Source organism: Solanum lycopersicum, chromosome 9, assembly GCF_036512215.1.
Source record: "Solanum lycopersicum chromosome 9, SLM_r2.1".
NCBI lineage: Eukaryota > Viridiplantae > Streptophyta > Magnoliopsida > Solanales > Solanaceae > Solanum > Solanum lycopersicum.
The window spans coordinates 2,557,943-2,576,104 of NC_090808.1; the positions used below are offsets into that span (position 1 = coordinate 2,557,943).

Genomic DNA, 18,162 nt, shown 5'->3' on the forward strand with positions numbered 1-18,162 from the left:
TTCTTTTTTACTAGTTAAATAACTTTATTAATAACTTCTTTTTTACTATTAAAAAACATTGTCCAACAGACGTTATATTAAAAATTGTTTTTACATGATAGAATTTTTTCAAAAAGTATCTAATTTTATAACTTTGATATTATTAAATCGTCAATCGAATTATAAATTTAGTTAAAAGATAAAATCATGTGAATTAATGAGATCAACACTTTGCCAACTCATAAATTAAGTCTAATTAAATTTAAAATGCCAGCAAATTTTGAGCACTTTAATTTTTTATTCATGGTAAAGAGTTGGTAGAACATGAAAGAAAATATAGTTAAAACTCTAAACAAGAAGTTGCCACAAAGTAAAACAAATTGAAGAAATGAACTCTTTTTAACAATATAATCTCGTATGTTACAAATATTGCTATTTTTTCATAATATATTTTTCTATTTTTTTTACAAAGGTAAATAAAAATAAAACATTGTTATAAATTCTTCTTATTCCTAGTTATGAACAACTCTTTGAAACTTTTTGCATAAACTAAAAACTTTCATTGCAACTTATAATGATTAGAAGAAAGATATTTTTAAAGTATTTTGCTATAACTTTAGAGCGAGTATATATAATGAGTTGTTAAAATTTTAATCCTACTTATTAAGTTTCCAAATTAATTAAGTTTTTTAATTATTATTTTTTAGATATACGTAAAATGCTGTCTAACAAAATATAAAAATGAATTTTTTTCATCCTTTCTTCTACGCACATCTCAGCAACACAAAATAATTATTTCACATTGTATAAGATGTTACAATTATCTAGCACAATAAAAATGCTTTCTAACAACATATAAAAATGAAATTGTAATTTTTTTTAATGTTTATTTAGAAGTAAAAGTAAAGTAATAATTTCATTAGTATATTAATTCTTAGCACCAAATATAAATAAATAAAATAAATAGATAAGTTGTTTATGGTTAAATTAAACATTGAGCTGGTTTGCCCGAGAGGTTAAGGGGGAAGACTTAAGATCTTCTGCACATAAGTGCGCATGGGTTCGAACCCCATAGCCAGCAAAAATTATATGTTTTTTTTTCCGATACGAAAAGTTAATTATCTCTTCTTTTTTTTTTGATACGATAAGTTAAGTCTAAAAGAACCTATTTATCAAGTAGTGCTAATTTCTCCCTTTTTAGAATGGTTCCAGTGGCTACATTTATGTACTTACTATTCCACCAGAATCGTAATTTGTTTGTTTGTCATATTTAGACTTCTCTGCTATAGAAATGAGAAGACACAAAGATAATAAAGAAAAACCTCTATGGACCTCTTTTATGTCTTGACTAGGACGAAGAACTAACAAGGAATCTTTATATTTAACAGTTCAAAATCAAGTGAGCGACTAAATTAAAAAGACAATCTAAAGAAAAAAAAAATCAATTTTGTTCATATAAATATACAATCAAACTTGTTATAATGATAACGTTTGCTTGGAAATGTCATGGCTACTAATTACTATATATTGATATATACGTTGTTGATGTTTGACATTTAAATCTCATTTAACTTGTTTTAAAAAATAGATTTCCAAAATAAAGTGGTCGAGTGAATTTGTGAATCAAGAAAAAGGAATATATTTGTTAACTAGTTTAACCTAGAACAAAAAGAGTATGGATATAATAAGCTATAACGAAATAATTTTTATTACAAATAACTATTTTAACGAGGTCGACTGTAGTCCCAATAATAGAAATATGCTATCTCACTATTTACCCATTGTTTAAATATTAAATATGTCAAATATTAAATATCCCAAGGATAAAATTGAATCTTGCTGAATTGAATAACATATTCAAATTCACAAAAAGTACAACTACTTACAAATAAATTTAAATTTCTCGTGTCTCGAATTATGATATTTTTTTGAAAATCATCGATGAATCGCTTGAAAAAAGAAGAAGATAAATTTTTTCTCTAATGCTCGTATTTCAACTTCTTTTCGTCCACGTACACAATAGAAAAGATAAGTGACTTTTCATATTTATATATACCAAAATATTTTTAATCTTGTATCTTAAAAAAATCATGTGAAAGTTAAATTTAAAAATTGATACATAAAAAAAAAACATTCTTTAATATTTCGAAACAAAATAAAATATTCTTTACCATTTTTTTTATTGTTGAAAAAGCTTAAGATAATTTTATTATGGGCAACTTTCACATATAGCAAACAAAAAATTCATATTTGTATAATATAACAAACTTTGCATAATTGTGCTCCATAGCAAACATAAAAACTGTATAATTCGCTATACATATACAAGTGTATAATTCGCTGGCCTAAATTGTATAATTCGCTGGCCTAAATTGTATAATTCGCTGGCTTATTTCGCTGCAATTGTATAATTTGCTTTGCATATAGTTGAATCGAATTAAAATGTATGTATATTGCATAATTATAAGTTTATAGCAAAAAGATATATGTTTTTCTCGCTTTATACAAAAACAGAAACACAATATATACACTTCTGTTGTATAAAGCTAGAGAAAATTGTATTTCACTGTAATTGTATAATTCGTTGGCCTTTTTCTCTGCAATTTTTGAAGTAAAATGTTTGTAAATTGTATAATTAAGTGTATAACACGAAGATATACATTTTTGCATGTGTATATACAATTTTCTCTCGCTTTATACAAAACAGAAACAGAATTATACACTTCTGTGTATAAAGCGAGAGAGGCGAGCGAGAATGGAGAGTGGCGAGCGAGATTCCTGGGAGAGAGACGCTGGCAAATTTTAGATAATATTTGCTATGGAGCACAATTAAATCAAACCGTAGCTATTCTATTTAATTTAGGTTATTAATTTCCTTTTATTATTACTAAAAAATTAGGCCCTCTAATTTTGAGGCCCAAGGCATTGAGCCACTTATCATGATAAAATGCTCTTTTAATGACATTGCTTATGAATTGAAATTGTGACTGTTTAATTATTGGAAAGACTAATAAATATCTTGAATCTCCGTACACACGTATTCATGCGTTGTAACTTTAATTTACTATAATTTATCATGATCAAATGCTCTTTAATGACATTGCTTATAAATTGAAATTGTGACGGTTTTTAATGAGTTTTTAAAAATAACTAATATATTAATTAGTAGATTTCATCTCACAAATAATATTTTACATCGATAAATAAATAACCTTTGGAAAAACATTGTATATATGAAATTTGAAAAATATTTAAAAAATTTATAATATTTAAAGATTTAAGTTGATTTGTTGAAATGCAAGTGGAAGACGTAAGATATAAGTGTGCATGATTTTAACAGAAACTAGAATCATTCTCTTTTTATAGCGATATTTTTTCCTCTCGGCATAAATTAATATTATCTTTTATTATTATAATTTTAAATTTGATTATGACAAAAACAAAGAATAAATATTGTTTTCTCAATTTATTGCAGGAGCTTTTTGAAGGAACTTAAACAATTATGTCTTAAATAAAAGTGTTCTCGATATTATTTCTATTTTTGTGAATACAGTGCATGTCATTATATGAACATTTACTTATCAGTTAAACAAAAAATTGAATCGTTAAAGATAACAAAAAAATAAATAATAAATATCTTATTTGTTTGATTATCAATTTAGCGTATTCACAAACCAAAAACCAATAATTGACCCATTTGCTCAAGTTCTCGCTCCAATAAATACTTTTTCGGACTCGTGTTGGATCCTCCTAAAGTAATATAAAACACACTAAACGGTATAATCTTCTATTAAATAGAGTAAAATAAATTGAAGAAATAAACTTTTATTACCAATATAATCTTGCATGTTATAAATATTGTTATTTTTTCGTGCGTATATTTCTTATTTTTTGCTTTTTCTTTTTCGCCATAAAAAGGGACAAAAATAAAATACACTACCAACAAGTAGATCTTGCTTAATTGAAGAACATATTTAGTACATAGACAGTGCATCTATTTATGAAAAATTTTAAATTCTTCGTGTCCCAAATTATAGTATCTTCTTGAAAATCATCAATAAATCGCTTCAAAAAAAGAGGAAGACAAATATTTCTTCTTTTTTTCCCTCTTTTGCTTCTTCGTCTCTTTCTTCCTTTTTATTCTTCTGCTTCTTATTTCTTTCTCTTTTTTTACTCTTCTATTTTTTCATCATTTTTTCTAACTTTATTCATCTTCCATCTGTCTTTTTTTCTTCTTCTTTGAACTTATCATCTAAATAATCCTCAAATCAAGTTTTGTCCATGTGACACTAGTTTTATTCAAAAATAAGATGAAAAGAGGAATAGAAAGATCAGAAATTTGTACAAAAATCACGTTTTTAAGCAGAAATTTCAAATCTTTAAAATTACTGACGCAAGAGTTCTCCATTGATGATCATTATAAAGCTTCAAATTTTAAATTCATTATCTGAATTTTATGAATTTGATGATTAAATTTTTATAAGTAGTTTTTACAAATAATTGATAATGTCGTTTGGAGTTTATATGTCAATTTAAGAGGGTTTGTTTAAATTTATACTTGATCTTAGGAGAAATATTAGCTTATAATTTGAACAAAGTGAAGTTTATGAAATTATATCTCAATTTTATTAAAGTTGTATTAGATATGTTTTATAATTGTATCAAAGTTGTATTAGATATGTTTTATAGTTGTATTAAAATCATAAATAATAAATTTATAATACATATTATAAAATTCACTCCTTATAGTGATATCAACCAAAATAATTTAAGTAAAAACTTGTAATACATTTATAACATATGCACAATATATATTGCAAAGATCACTCATGTTCTTAGAGATACAAACCAAAGTAATTTATCAGACACTTATAATACATAACTTATTCATAAATAACACAAGTTTAATTCAGTCTATAAATTATTGTCTCGTCTTTCGTTAGTTAGTTTTTCATTGTTAATTTTCTCTTTTAATTCAATTTTAATATTGTGTAATACACTTTTAACGCAAATTTAATTCATTTGTAGTTTATTATATGTTACTATTAGATTACTCGTTTAATTCATTATTGATATAAGCTTAATTCATTCTATAGATCATTATTAGGTGTTTTATTAGTTATATTTTTTTATCCATGCATAATTTCCTCTTCTAATTCAACTTTAATATTTGTGTAATGCACTTTTTATACAAGTTAATTCATTTTGCAGTTTATTGGTTGACTTGTTATGATTGAATTACTTGTTTAATTCATTATTAATACAAGTTTTATCCAATTTACGAATTGCATAGTGCTCTTTTGTTTGCTACATTTTGCATTCATGTTTAATTCACTTCTAATTCAACTTTAATATGAGTGTATTATATTTTTAATTCAAGATTTAATTATTGATACAAATTTTATGTAGTTTACGAATTAAAAAGTATATTTAAAATAAATAATTATGTTTTAAAAGAGATACACTCAACATAAGCTGTGGACAACAAGATCACAATGCGAAAACTTGCAAAAATGTTACGCCTTATTTTAAAATTCACCTGTATGGCATATGTAAGTTTTATGAAATTTTTTAAGCAAAAGCTTGCATTATGAATTAGTGTTATATTATAAATGTATTAAATATGTATAAAATTGTTTTAAGTAAGTATTGCTAAAAATGATAATAAATTAAAAGTATACTTAAAAGTGATAATTATTAAATAAAAGACCTTTACTTATGTAATTTTTCCCACCATAAAATGCTTTCTACCAACATATAAAAATGAAATTGTAATCTGTTTTTAATGTTTGTTTAAAAGTAAAAGTAAAGTAATAATTTAATTAGTATATAAATTCTTAGTGCGCATAAGTGCGCATGGGTTCGAACCCCATAGCCAGCAAAAACTATATGTTTTTTTTCCAATACGAAAAGTTAATTTTCTCTTTTTTTTCTCTCGATACGATAAGTTAAGGTACTTACTACTCCACCAGAAATGTAATTTGTTTGTTTATCGTATTTAGACTTCTCTGCTGTAGAAATGAGAAGACGCAAGGATAATAAAGAAAAACCTCTATTGACCTTTTTTATGTCTTGACTAGGACGAAGAATTAACAAGGAGTCTTTATATTTAACAGTTCAAAATCAAGTGAGCGACTGAATTAAAAAGACATTTTGAAAAAAAAAATCCAATATTGTTCATATAAATATACAATCAAACTTGTTATAATGATAACGTTTGCTTGGAAATTTCATGGCTACTAATTACTATATATTGATATATTTGATATATATGTTATTGATGTTTGACATTTAAATCTCATTTAACTTGTTATAAAAAATAGATTTTCAAAATAAATTCGTCGAGTGAATTTGTGAATTAAGAAGAAGGAATATATTTGTTAACCAGTTTAACCTAGAACAAAAAGAGTATGTATATAATAAGCTATTCGGAGTAAATTTTTATTACAAATAACTATTTTAACGAGGTCAAATGTAGTTTCAATAATAGAAATAGGCTACCCTCACTATTTACCCATTGTTTAAATAATTTGTTGGTATACCTTGAGCATTTAACTTCCCTATATACAAGAAAAAAATAGTCAAGCTAACATCAATAAATATATTCGTAAGCATTAATCCAAACGATCAAATAAATAAGATATTCATAAATCAAAACTTTATTACAAAACTTTATTATTACGATTCAAATCTAGAAGCGTAGTGCTAATTAACATGTGATGATAGTATTTAATTTGAATAAGTTGGGAAATTAAGTCTAAATTGGATGTATTAAATTATGGGACAAGTAATCTTATGATAACTCAAAATTTTGTTCACTTGATTATGTTTGTCAAAACTTGTACTCAAATTATGGAAAATATTTTGAAAAATAGGTGGTATTTAATTTTGAAGCCACGTAGATTACATTGAAGAATGGTGAATGTATAAATGTTTTCTTTTTCATATAAAATATCCCTTCCAAATAATTAGTTGGATTGTTTATATATTTAACAAAACATATGGTCACTATATTTTTTAAAAATAAAGAAAGAAAAAGAATTTTGCAATTCGAGAGAACAGAATCAAAATTTAAAATTTATGAAATATAAATTGTTATATTTCATTTTAGTTATTGAGTTCGTGGTTAAAATATTCGTGCATATTTATAAATAGATTTTTTTTAATACACATTATCAATGTTTCGTTATATGCTTAATTGAAAAAATATAGTAGTGCAAGTTTTGTTTATCGAAACCTAAATGTTATGTTAACAACACTTTCAAATGTTACTTTTCCAACGCATTAGTCTTTTGAAAAATATAGTCATAAAGATACACATTTTAAAGGAAAAAGAATTGTCCAAATATAGCACTCGAAAGTGAAAAAATGAAATTCATTCGAGAGAATTAATGGTCTTAAAAATAACTAAAATAGAATACTCTCTTACGGAATAACTAAAATGAATAATATAAATTTGAAAAAAGTTATTAAATTAATCTTAAATTTCTAATTTGTAAGTGATATATATATATATATATATATATATATATGCAATTTTGAAAGAATATAAAAAAATATTTGTAGATCTTGCATAAAATATTTTTATTCTGAATGTTGGTCTTTGCCTTCTAATAAATGAGTCAACTGTCAACATTGTGCCTCCTGCCTATTGTTATTTTTATATTTTTCACATAATAATTTTAAATTTGTATTTTATAAGCAGTTATTAAAAAAATGTGATTGTGATCTAACAAATAAAATAATTTTAAGGTAATATGGTGCCTAAAGTATTACCAATTTACGTAAGTTTGGAAAATAATTAACAGGTACGGTGGTCAATTTAGAGGGCGTTTGCTTCGAATATAAAATTTGTATATATCCCGAGTAACTTGGCGGTTTTTCGTCTTTACCTAATTATAATTACTCTCGTTCGTTCATATCTTCTCTTTGTATTCGTGCCTTTTAACGAATTAGAAACAACGTTCGAAAATATCAATTTTTTTGATTGTTTTATGATTTATTATTAAATTGTGTTAATCTTTTAAAGTGTAATATAGACAATCTATTTTAACAGAAACATTAATAACTTTTTTTACGACTCGATAATTTATAAATTACATAAAAATAATTTTGTTGTTATTTCAAAACTCTAATGACAAAATTAAGATGTAGGGCCAAATTTACCCCTTTTACTGTTTGGTACATGTCCTAGTGCCAATTGTTGTCTGCCCACTTAATTTTTTATTTGTTAAAATACAAATAATATGATTTTCAACATTTTTTAAAAAATTTTTTTGTGACTTATATAAATGTTTTTATGCTATTTCATTTTTAAATCTAGAACACGAAATTAGATTGTTAATTTACTTATTTAACTAATTTGAATTTGTGTTAACTTACATAATATTAGTTAAAAATAAAAAATATATCCCCAATTAAAATATTTTTGATGGTCAAACATGAAATTAATTAAAAGATAGATTTTTTTTCTTCATATTAAATCTTTATCATAATTAACTTTATCCTTACTATTATACTATCAAACAATATTCTTCAAATCAATGATTCATAAAAGCAAAAGGAAGCAAAAAAAGGAAAAGAAAATTTGCATCTACTCGCAAAAAATTAAATTCAAATAATTTCAATTCTTGATTAATTTGAATTTTATAGTGCATACGATTCGAGAAAACTCTCCGTATTAAAAAAAAAATTCACTTTCAAAGCATGAATATGAGTTTTTTTAAAAAAAATTCAATGTTTGATATCTGCATTGAAATTCGATTAAATTTTAATTCACCCCAAAAAGTTTCACATTTGAAGGAAAATATAGATAACTTTATATTAAAAGAAACTCGATCTGAAACATCATATTAATAATTGTTAAAAAATACTCACGCCTCTATCACAAAATCGTGTGGATAGCCTTATCAATAAAAAACATAATAAACTTTATGCTACGTATCAAATAGTATTTCATAAATCAATTATATTTTCATCAAAAAAGGGGGAAGAAAATTCAATTTACTTGTAAAATATAAATTCAAAAATTATAGTTTCTCAACTTTTTCCTACGTAATTTCATAAGGTTATCACACGCCAAAAAAAAATAGCGTATGAAATACGCACTCATCTTTTGACATTGATCCCACTCATGACCTCTATCCACATTACCAAACGGAGAGCCAGATAAAATCGAAGGGTTCATTAAAATATTTTTCGTGAAAAGTTATTCTATATTTATTAAATTGGAATTATTTATTTTTATGTATATGTGGTAAATATTATTTTTCTTTAAAGTTTTTTGTGTGTGTTTACTTATTCATATTTTGAATCTTCCATGAACAAATTCTGACTCAATCGCCGTCTATATTGACATATTGCTTCACTTCATGACTTATTTTTACTTGTGTATATTTTCAAAAAATAATAATCCCGTAAATAAGTTAACCATTTATATATATATATATATTTAAAAATAATGTGATTAATCAATCCTCTATAAACTATAAAATCTGCTTATTCTAAAGGTTGTTATGTATAACATGACTAATGAGTGTTTTTTTTTTCGAAATCTAAATTTAAATCTAAAATATTTAATATGAGTACGTACGATAGTATGTGTTCAGATGCTCAATAGAAAAGGAGACATAATTGAAGTGAAATTTACGTGAATATGAACTATGAAAAATAAAATTTCCAATATGCCCTTGTAACAACTCTTTAATCAAGCATGCACACAAGCCCGATTTTTGACAGTGACTATTTGATTACTCACTCTGTATTTATACACTAATAGTAACAGTATATAAGTGTTCATTATTCATGTAAAATTTGCATTTTTTTTTTGAGTACTTACATAAACAAAAAATATATATATATATTTAAAAAAAAATTACAAACAAGACAGCTCTCTTTTCTCTTTCTTGGAAGCACAAATCCCAAATAAAGATTACTGTTTTTGTTCTTGTTCATCCATTTTGAAGTTAAAAATCCAATCTTTTTAGTGTTTCTTGAAGTGGGTTGTACTTATATTTGTATAATTTGTAGAATTTCATACATATTTTAGCTTTTTCCAAGAACCTTTTTTTTTTTATGGGATGTGTGGCATGAAGTTGTTGACTGTTGTTTTGGTGGTGGCTGCTGCCGCCGCCTCCGTGGTGGTTGCCGGAGCTGAGAAATTGCCGGCGGGGGTGCTTAGTTTGGAGAGGATTTTTCCGGTGAATGGGAAAGTGGAGCTGGAGGAGCTTAGAGCTAGGGATAAAGCTAGACATGCTCGAATGTTGCAGAGTTTTGGTGGTGGTATTGTTGATTTTCCTGTTGTTGGTTCTTCTGACCCTTATCTTGTCGGGTAATTGTTTCACCATGTTTCTTGATTTTGAGAGTTTTGGTTGGTTGGAATGTTTTGATGAAAAAGTTTGGTTCTTTATGAAGTTTAAACTTGAAATGTGTGGAGGCTATGGCCTATAGTGTGTTTTGTGTTATTTGTTTTGTGAATTTGGTGTCAATGAAGTGTGAGTTAAATTGTCTATTCTTTGGTTTGAGAATATATTGAGATTCAATATAAAGTACTAGTAGGTGAATTCTTCCTGTTTATCATAGAGTTACCCGTTACTTGCGCTGGTGGGAGGTAGTAGAGGTGTGGAAAAGCTGGTCAGAACATCATGGTTATGGTAAAAATAAGATATTGATTTTTCAGTGTATTGAAGTACCCGTAGTGCAACGAATTGTCTCGTGCTGTTTTTCTTTTCTAGGTGGTTGTCAATTGGATGTTGGTGTTGATGCGGATGTAGCACTGATAGTTCTGTTTGTTTCAAATTGTGTTGTTTCCTATTTTGATGTAAGATTGATAAGTTGTGCTGCTAAAAGCCTAAAAATACAAACATTTTAGCTATATCCCTTTGGTTTTGGCATTTTCCTATCTGTTATTTAAGGATGATGGGCAATGTTGTTGATTTTGAGGGCTGACTATACTATGTAGATGTATATGTTGTTCTACACTATCAATTTTGTTGACCAGCATCTCTCTTTCTCTCGTTTTATACTTTTGTTGTGTTTGTAGCCTTTATTTTACAAAAGTGAGACTGGGAACTCCGCCAAGAGAATATAACGTGCAGATTGATACCGGCAGTGATATCCTGTGGGTCACCTGCAGTTCCTGTGACGATTGTCCTCGAACAAGTGGACTTGGGGTAACTCATCCTCCCCTTGTTATGAATCTTTACTTTCTTATAAAAAAGTGTGGTACTGTGGTAAAAGAGTTACCTTTTGTTACAAACTTTTGACAGTGTTATGTGCACGCAGGTTGAGCTCAACTTCTATGATGCTACAGTCTCATCAACTGCCTCTCCTATTTCTTGTGCGGACCAAGTGTGCGCCTCTATAGTTCAAACTACCTCTGCTGAGTGCTCTACAGAAACCAATCAGTGTGGTTACACCTTTCAGTATGGAGATGGGAGTGGCACAACTGGTCATTACGTAGCCGATTTATTATATTTCGATACAGTCCTGGGAACCTCGTTGATTGCCAACTCCTCAGCACCAATTGTTTTTGGGTGGGTAGCTATTTCATAGATAAGACTCTAAGCACGTCTACTTGTGTGGACCAAATCATCAATATCTATTTTTGTTTTTAGAGTATCAATCAATAATATCAATTACTGACGAAGAAAAGATCCTGGAGTACTAGATAGGTAAAAATTAGAAGAATAAGCTATGTATAAGTTAGAAGTAAACGAACTTAGACATGTGATGGGCAAATCTATCGTTAAATATACCATGTGTTGCATGTAAAATCAAGTATCGAAAGACTTCTCCTGTATAACTTAATTGAGTTTGCATTTATTAAAAAAATCTTCATTTTTTTTTATTTATTTAATTATTTTTCTTTATCTGATGAGCTCAGTTTTGTTTGATCATTGAGATGCAAAAGAAGGATTGTCTCTATCTCATAACTGATCAAATTTTATAACTAGGTTTCACCACATTTCACCAACACACCTCATCTTCACTTCCACCCACCCTAGCCCCACCCGCTGCACTCCACCTCCACTTCTCGTAATATTTATATCATAATATTTATCTAAATTGTATACAAATGCTTTTAGGATTACATTTTTTGCTTACGTACTGAATACAACAAAAATAAGGAAGAAATCCACTTATTTTCCTCAACATTTTGCATGGAGAACATTTTCCTTTTGTACCGAACACACCCCTGATGTAATGCTTTTGACGTGCTTGTATCCTTTAGATTATCATTATTCTTTCATGGCCTTAGCTTCTACTCTTTTGCTTTTTTATCTCTCTCTTCTAGATGTGGCTTTAGCTGAATGCATATTCCTTTTACCCAAAGCTTATACTTGTATCTGAATCAAAACAGGTGCAGCACCTCTCAGTCTGGTGACTTGACCAAGACGGACAGAGCAATTGATGGGATTTTTGGGTTTGGTCAACAGGGACTATCAGTTATATCTCAATTGTCTTCTCGTGGGATTACTCCTAAAGTATTTTCACATTGCTTGAAAGGAGAGGGAAATGGTGGAGGTATACTAGTCCTTGGTGAGATTTTGGATCCGAGAATCGTATATAGTCCCCTTGTTCCGTCACAGTACGTATTGTTACAGTACAATGAAGTTTCTATTCTTGCTTATGACGAATATAGAGATTTTAATAGTTTCATCTTTAGTGTGCCTTATGCTACATGATCTAGCAGTTTTGTTCTTGTCATCTTGAGCATGTGAAATAATACCTAAACCGTTTCATGCTTTCGGCATCCCGAGTTTTATGATACTTTATCCAAATATCATTGTTTTTCTTATGAATATTTTCTCTTATTCTCCACAAATAAAATAATTGATATATGGACACGCATGTTTCCTGATTAATATTAAACAACACTCACTTTCAACCGTTTACTTAAAATAGGCATGTCAGGTTAAACTAGGACTATGTAATTGAGAAGGACGGACCAGATGATTCTGTTTATTTTTCATGTTTTTCTACTTTATTCGTTTTTCAACTATAAGAATGGAAAAAAAACTAAAAAAAACTAAAAGCAACGGGATGGAATGGGCACCAGGGAAGAAAATGGTCTTTGGCTAGCTTTATTTATCCGCTCTCTACTCTTGCAGGGCGCATTACAATGTGTATCTGCAGAGCATAGCTGTTAATGGACAGTTGGTGCCTGTTGATCCATCAGTGTTTGCGACATCTGGCAATCGAGGAACTATTGTGGATTCTGGTACAACTTTGTCTTATATTGCTGCAGAAGCTTATGATCCCTTTGTCAGTGCTGTAAGTTCTGCAATTATTCCCTCCATCTCAACTTGAATGTCCAACTGCGCTCTATTATCTACACCAAAATTATATCCACATCTCTTAATTGGGATAATCTGACCACATACTTGTCAACAAAAATCTGACCGCATATTTTTTAGAGGATAAAGTTGTGCAGGTCCATAGTGTACATTATAATGTATTCACTTCTAATCTCTTCAACTAGAGAACAAAAATGAAACCAACATTCACACCATTGTTATTAAACGGTTCATATCCTGAACTCTAATATAACTCTTGTTCCAATTCAAAAGGACAGTAAAATAGATATAAACTGTGTTGTCCGTTTTATTGTGGATTGTGTATATCTTTTATAAGTTGTGTATGTTACGCTATGTGAAAGGATGAAACTGCAACCATACAGTGTTTGTTACCTTTTACTTCTGGGGATAAAAATAACATTTTGACTAGATGACCTTCAATTAAAGTCTACTCCAACTCCAAAAAGGGCTGTCTGGTGCACTTAGCTCCTGCTATGCACAGGGTCCGGGGAAGGGCCGGACCACAAAGGTCTAATATATGTAGCCTATCCCTGCATAAGTCTACTCAAACTCCACTTGTGTAAAATGTGATATGGATTTAGGCTCAAGTATCCACATAATAATATAATGTTTTCTTTTCCTGGACTATGGAAGAATAGATTAAACTTTGTATTTTCGTTTATCCTGATCAAAATAGTTCAGAACCCTACTTAAGTCAACACCGGGGAATGCGCCTTTACTAAGAAGGTTAATAAGCTACTTTAGCATTTATCCTGAAAATTGTTTTTATCATTTATTTGCAGATAGCTGCTGCTGTTTCAAAATCAGCAAGGCCAATCGTCTCACGAACAAAACCGTGCTTTTTAGTGTCCTCAAGGTTCATTCTTCCATAGTTGAATAGATATTTACTTTAAGGCTTGATCTCTTAACAACAAAAATACCTTTACCCAACTGCTTTGGTGACTCGAATATGACAACCTTTTTCTTTCTGAAATAGCATAGCTGAGATATTTCCCCCAGTTTCTTTGAACTTCGATGGCGGCGCATCAATGGCTTTAAGACCAGCAGACTACCTTGTGCATATGGGCTTTGTTGTGAGTACCGCTATCTGTATTTGTGTTTGAATGTCTTCTTGAAATTCCATCTGAGACTATATCAACAATGCTATAATGCTGTCCTGTTGTCTTTATAATGAGTTACAAATCTAAACAGTGACTCAATTGTATGTTTCTAACAGGAAGGTGCTGCTATGTGGTGCATTGGCTTTGAAAGACAAGATCAAGGTGTAACAATTTTAGGAGGTTGGTTCCTTATTTACTATAACATCTATGCCTAAACCCCGAGCTGGTTTCCTGATTAATTTATCAACATATCTGCTAGGATTATGGTTGCTTCTCATATATGCTGCATCATTCCGTGCGTTAGTGTCTTTGTGGGTGCTTAAGCATTCCATCACTCAACAAACTAATATATAACTTGGTGATTATCTGCTTAAACAGAATCGTGTACCTTGGTAATTGTATGCTTGGATAAAATCATCATTCATGCAGTATCGATGTTGATAAAACATGGCCATCCATTTTCTTTTAGATATTAGGACATAATTTTGCAATTTGAAAGTTTGAAGCTAGAAATCAGTTCCTTTGTCTTTTTCTTTTTTAGCATCAGTTCTTTAATCAGAAGATAGGTTCCTTTTGTACCAGTGATTGGGTTAGATATGTTCCAAAGTATGATGCGAAATTAATTTATCCAGTTTTGCCTAGTCTTCCGTTTTTTATGTCAAATTTACTTGCTTTGGGTTCATTTGCTATTGGTTAAAACGCTCAAAGGTGGATCCAGGATTTGAAGTTTTTATGGGTTCTGGATTCTAGTTCTTTTGAGTCACTGCGTTCTAAATTCAATATTTGTACGTAATAAATGAATTTTAAGACAAATATATGATTAGGACCAAAGCTTCTATGTTCTGCCAAACCATTTCTTTCTACTCTACCTCCGCCTCTTAGAATGCTACATTGTTTTTGTTGATCCCTAGTGTTCTAAACATCTCGCAGCGTTACAAAGATATCTATTATAGCTTATTAGACTGAAAGGTGGGTGTGGGACAGTTCTAAATCTTGCAAAGGTCGTGATTGCTACTTTGATGTTGAAGACATCAAATGTGGAATTCATTGAAAGGTGTGTTCAACCGGATACATGACTGCACTCCTAAACTAAGGTTGGAGTTGCATCAAATGGGCCTATTTCTAAAGGACATTCTCATTCATGACCTCAAGATTTTATGTTTAGAACACATTTATTGGACAGGGTGCACTGTACTCATGCACGCTCACACACATATATGCAAGACATCTACAGTAACATAATTTATGAGAAAATGTTAAGTGAAAGGTATGAAAACACTGTCTATTTTTTGTTTGTGTGTATGTATAAAGTCTAAACCGAGCACAATGTTATGCCAACGTTAAGTGAACTATGTATAGATCTTCTTTTTTTGTTTAGGTTGCAGGTGGGAGTGTGTGTGTGGGGGTGGGTGGGGGGGTTGTGTGATTATGTCCGCGTTGAATGTGTGAGTCTTTACTTAGTTATCTGGTAGCATAAATGGTGAGGTTTCATGATGCATGCTAACTGCAGATGACAGCGTTAATTAGCAAAATTAATCAGAAGCTCCATGGTGAAGCACTTTATATAGCAAGTTTTTAGAATAAGTACATGCAAGACACTATCTAGAAAATGCAAGTTCACTCCGCATCCCTGCCTAATAAGTATTAAATATGAAGCGATAGTAGATAGAATCATGGTGCTTAATGCAGACAATCAAGTTATCTGCCCTCAAATCTTCGAGTAGAATAGCAAAATTTGGAGGTAAATCAGGAAAGGACACAAAAAACTAAAACATGTTGGTTGAGATGAAAGATTGTTGTACGATTGTTCATTGATGGTTAAGGATAGAATGATTCCCAGCAAATTGAAAATAAGTTAGTATGACAGTTTTGGGACGAATAATAATAATATATAATGAGTGGACATGTAAAGAGTAAACAATATATGTCCACTAATTGAGTATCGTAGAAATGGATATTGGATGGTCCTGCAATCATACAGATTAGCCGAGTAAAGGCTCGATTTTGCAGTACCGAGTCCAGTGTTTGTCAGGAGTCTTTATAATTTCATTAGAGATACTTTTGTTAGTGTTGGTATAAGTTTGACGTAGAGTACTCCTAATTTTTCTTAAACTTGAAATGTGTTAAACGTGCTAAAATGTCCTCTAAATCCGGTGGTCTTAAAAACGCCAAGTAGGATGTTGGAATTAATGTGTTACTAAATGTAGAAGTGACATTCTTTTTTAAACAGGCTAAAAGAAAGTAAGACACATAAGTTGAAATAGGGAGAGTATCTACTATTGGAATGAAATAGGTCAAACAGAGCGGCATGGTCACAGATGATTTATATATTAGACCTTAACTAGCTTGGAACGGAGACATAATTGACTAACTGGTTTGGAACAGAGTGTAATTGATCTATTTATATGCGTCCCCAGTGCAAATTTTCTTTGTCATGCATATGCCTTTGAGCTTTCCTTCTCTTCCCTCGTAGACATTCTTCTACTTTTGGCTATTCAGTTGATCTTCTGGTTTATCGGTATAAATTCCCGTGTTAGCTTAAGTTAGGAGATTTGACCTTTTAACACCACTAGCCCAAGGTGAACTGTTTCCATGAGTCAACTTTTTTATACGATCTAAAAGTATAAATGCTCAAAAATTTTCCATCTATTCTTTGGCATTTGAACCTTTTATTCCTTGTCAGTTGACTTATTGCATTGCCCTGCTTCTTCATTTCTCCAAGATTCCGTATCCATAGGTAAACGAGAAATCTAGGTTGCACTCACTGTATTTTCTCGTGTTTTTCAGATCTTGTTCTGAAAGACAAAATCATTGTGTATGACTTGGCTCGGCAAAGGATTGGATGGACAGATTATGATTGTAAGTACCCTCTTCTCATATCTGATGTTTATTATTTATATTTTGTGTTTGTTTTTTTTTACTTTGTGCGCCATGGCCTGCTTCCTCGGTTCTTCCCTTTGAATTTGTTCTCTATTTTTAATGTTTATCATAGGTTCCTCATCTGTGAATGTGTCCATAACTTCTGGCAAGGGTGAATTTATCAACGCTGGACAGTTGAGTGTGAACGGTGCATCAGGCTGTGCGATGTTCAGTCTGCAGCACACGAGAGCTAGTGCTCTTCTGCTACTATTGGTCCTTGTGATTGGTTCCCCATTTTTAACTTAATTCAGTTTTGACTTCCTTTGGTAATTTATAAGCTTCGCCAACTAATATTACTGTAGTTGGCTCGTAATTGTGTCATTTCTAAGTTCCCCACCGAGCTTAGACTCTACCTTCATTCTGACCTCAAAAGATTTGTCCTTTAGATGTTGTCTCTGTCCTGACTTGCACATGTATAGTAGAAGAGGTCTCTACGTTCATTCAGACCTCGATTTAGATGTCTATGTTGACTCGCCATGTAAATAACCTCTTAGTGAAGGATGGCAAAGTGAAGATGCATGACTAGACGCGAGACGAGAGCAATTTGTGTTTTTTGCTTCATATTGGTCAAGCTGTTGTAGAAGTATTATTTTTTTCTTCTTGTCAAAAATTGGTTTCTCTGTATGCACATTGCATCAATTGTAAAAGCAATTTGCTGTTGTAAGCATTGCTGCTTGTTAAAAATTTTCAGTTCTTATTTGTCTTATTGGCAGTGTAACACATTTTAGAATGTTTTTGTATAATGGAAATTGTTGAGTACTATACTAATCTGCCTAGTGGTGAAATGCTTACTACAACTAGTGCATTAATGAAAAGAAAACACACAATTTAATGAGCAGAACATG

At 29.9% G+C, this 18,162-nt stretch overlaps 1 protein-coding gene and 1 non-coding gene across 2 annotated transcripts; both read left to right on the top strand.

The window, feature by feature from the left end:
- Positions 1-977: 977 nt before the first annotated feature.
- TRNAL-UAA (transfer RNA leucine (anticodon UAA)) lies at positions 978-1,060 on the top strand. The gene has a single exon. It is a non-coding gene; the product is annotated as a tRNA-Leu (tRNA).
- An 8,607-nt stretch (positions 1,061-9,667) lies between these two features.
- LOC101252622 (aspartic proteinase 36) lies at positions 9,668-18,079 on the top strand. Its single transcript, XM_004246546.5, has 10 exons — positions 9,668-10,309; positions 11,021-11,150; positions 11,263-11,513; positions 12,341-12,568; positions 13,092-13,254; positions 14,081-14,154; positions 14,275-14,371; positions 14,515-14,578; positions 17,186-17,257; positions 17,391-18,079. Exons 1-10 carry the CDS (start codon positions 10,059-10,061, stop codon positions 17,561-17,563), a joined length of 1,503 nt encoding a protein of 500 aa, XP_004246594.1. The 5' UTR covers positions 9,668-10,058; the 3' UTR covers positions 17,564-18,079.
- Positions 18,080-18,162: the final 83 nt, after the last annotated feature.

Bases quoted from the DNA above. Each gene is read 5' to 3' on its own strand.
- LOC101252622 (XM_004246546.5), top strand. From the start codon at position 10,059: ATGTGTGGCATGAAGTTGTTGACTGTTGTTTTGGTGGTGGCTGCTGCC. The intron at 11,151-11,262 runs GTAACTCATCCT...ATGTGCACGCAG, and splicing joins CTCGAACAAGTGGACTTGGG to GTTGAGCTCAACTTCTATGA. The intron at 14,372-14,514 runs GTGAGTACCGCT...TGTTTCTAACAG, and splicing joins TTGTGCATATGGGCTTTGTT to GAAGGTGCTGCTATGTGGTG.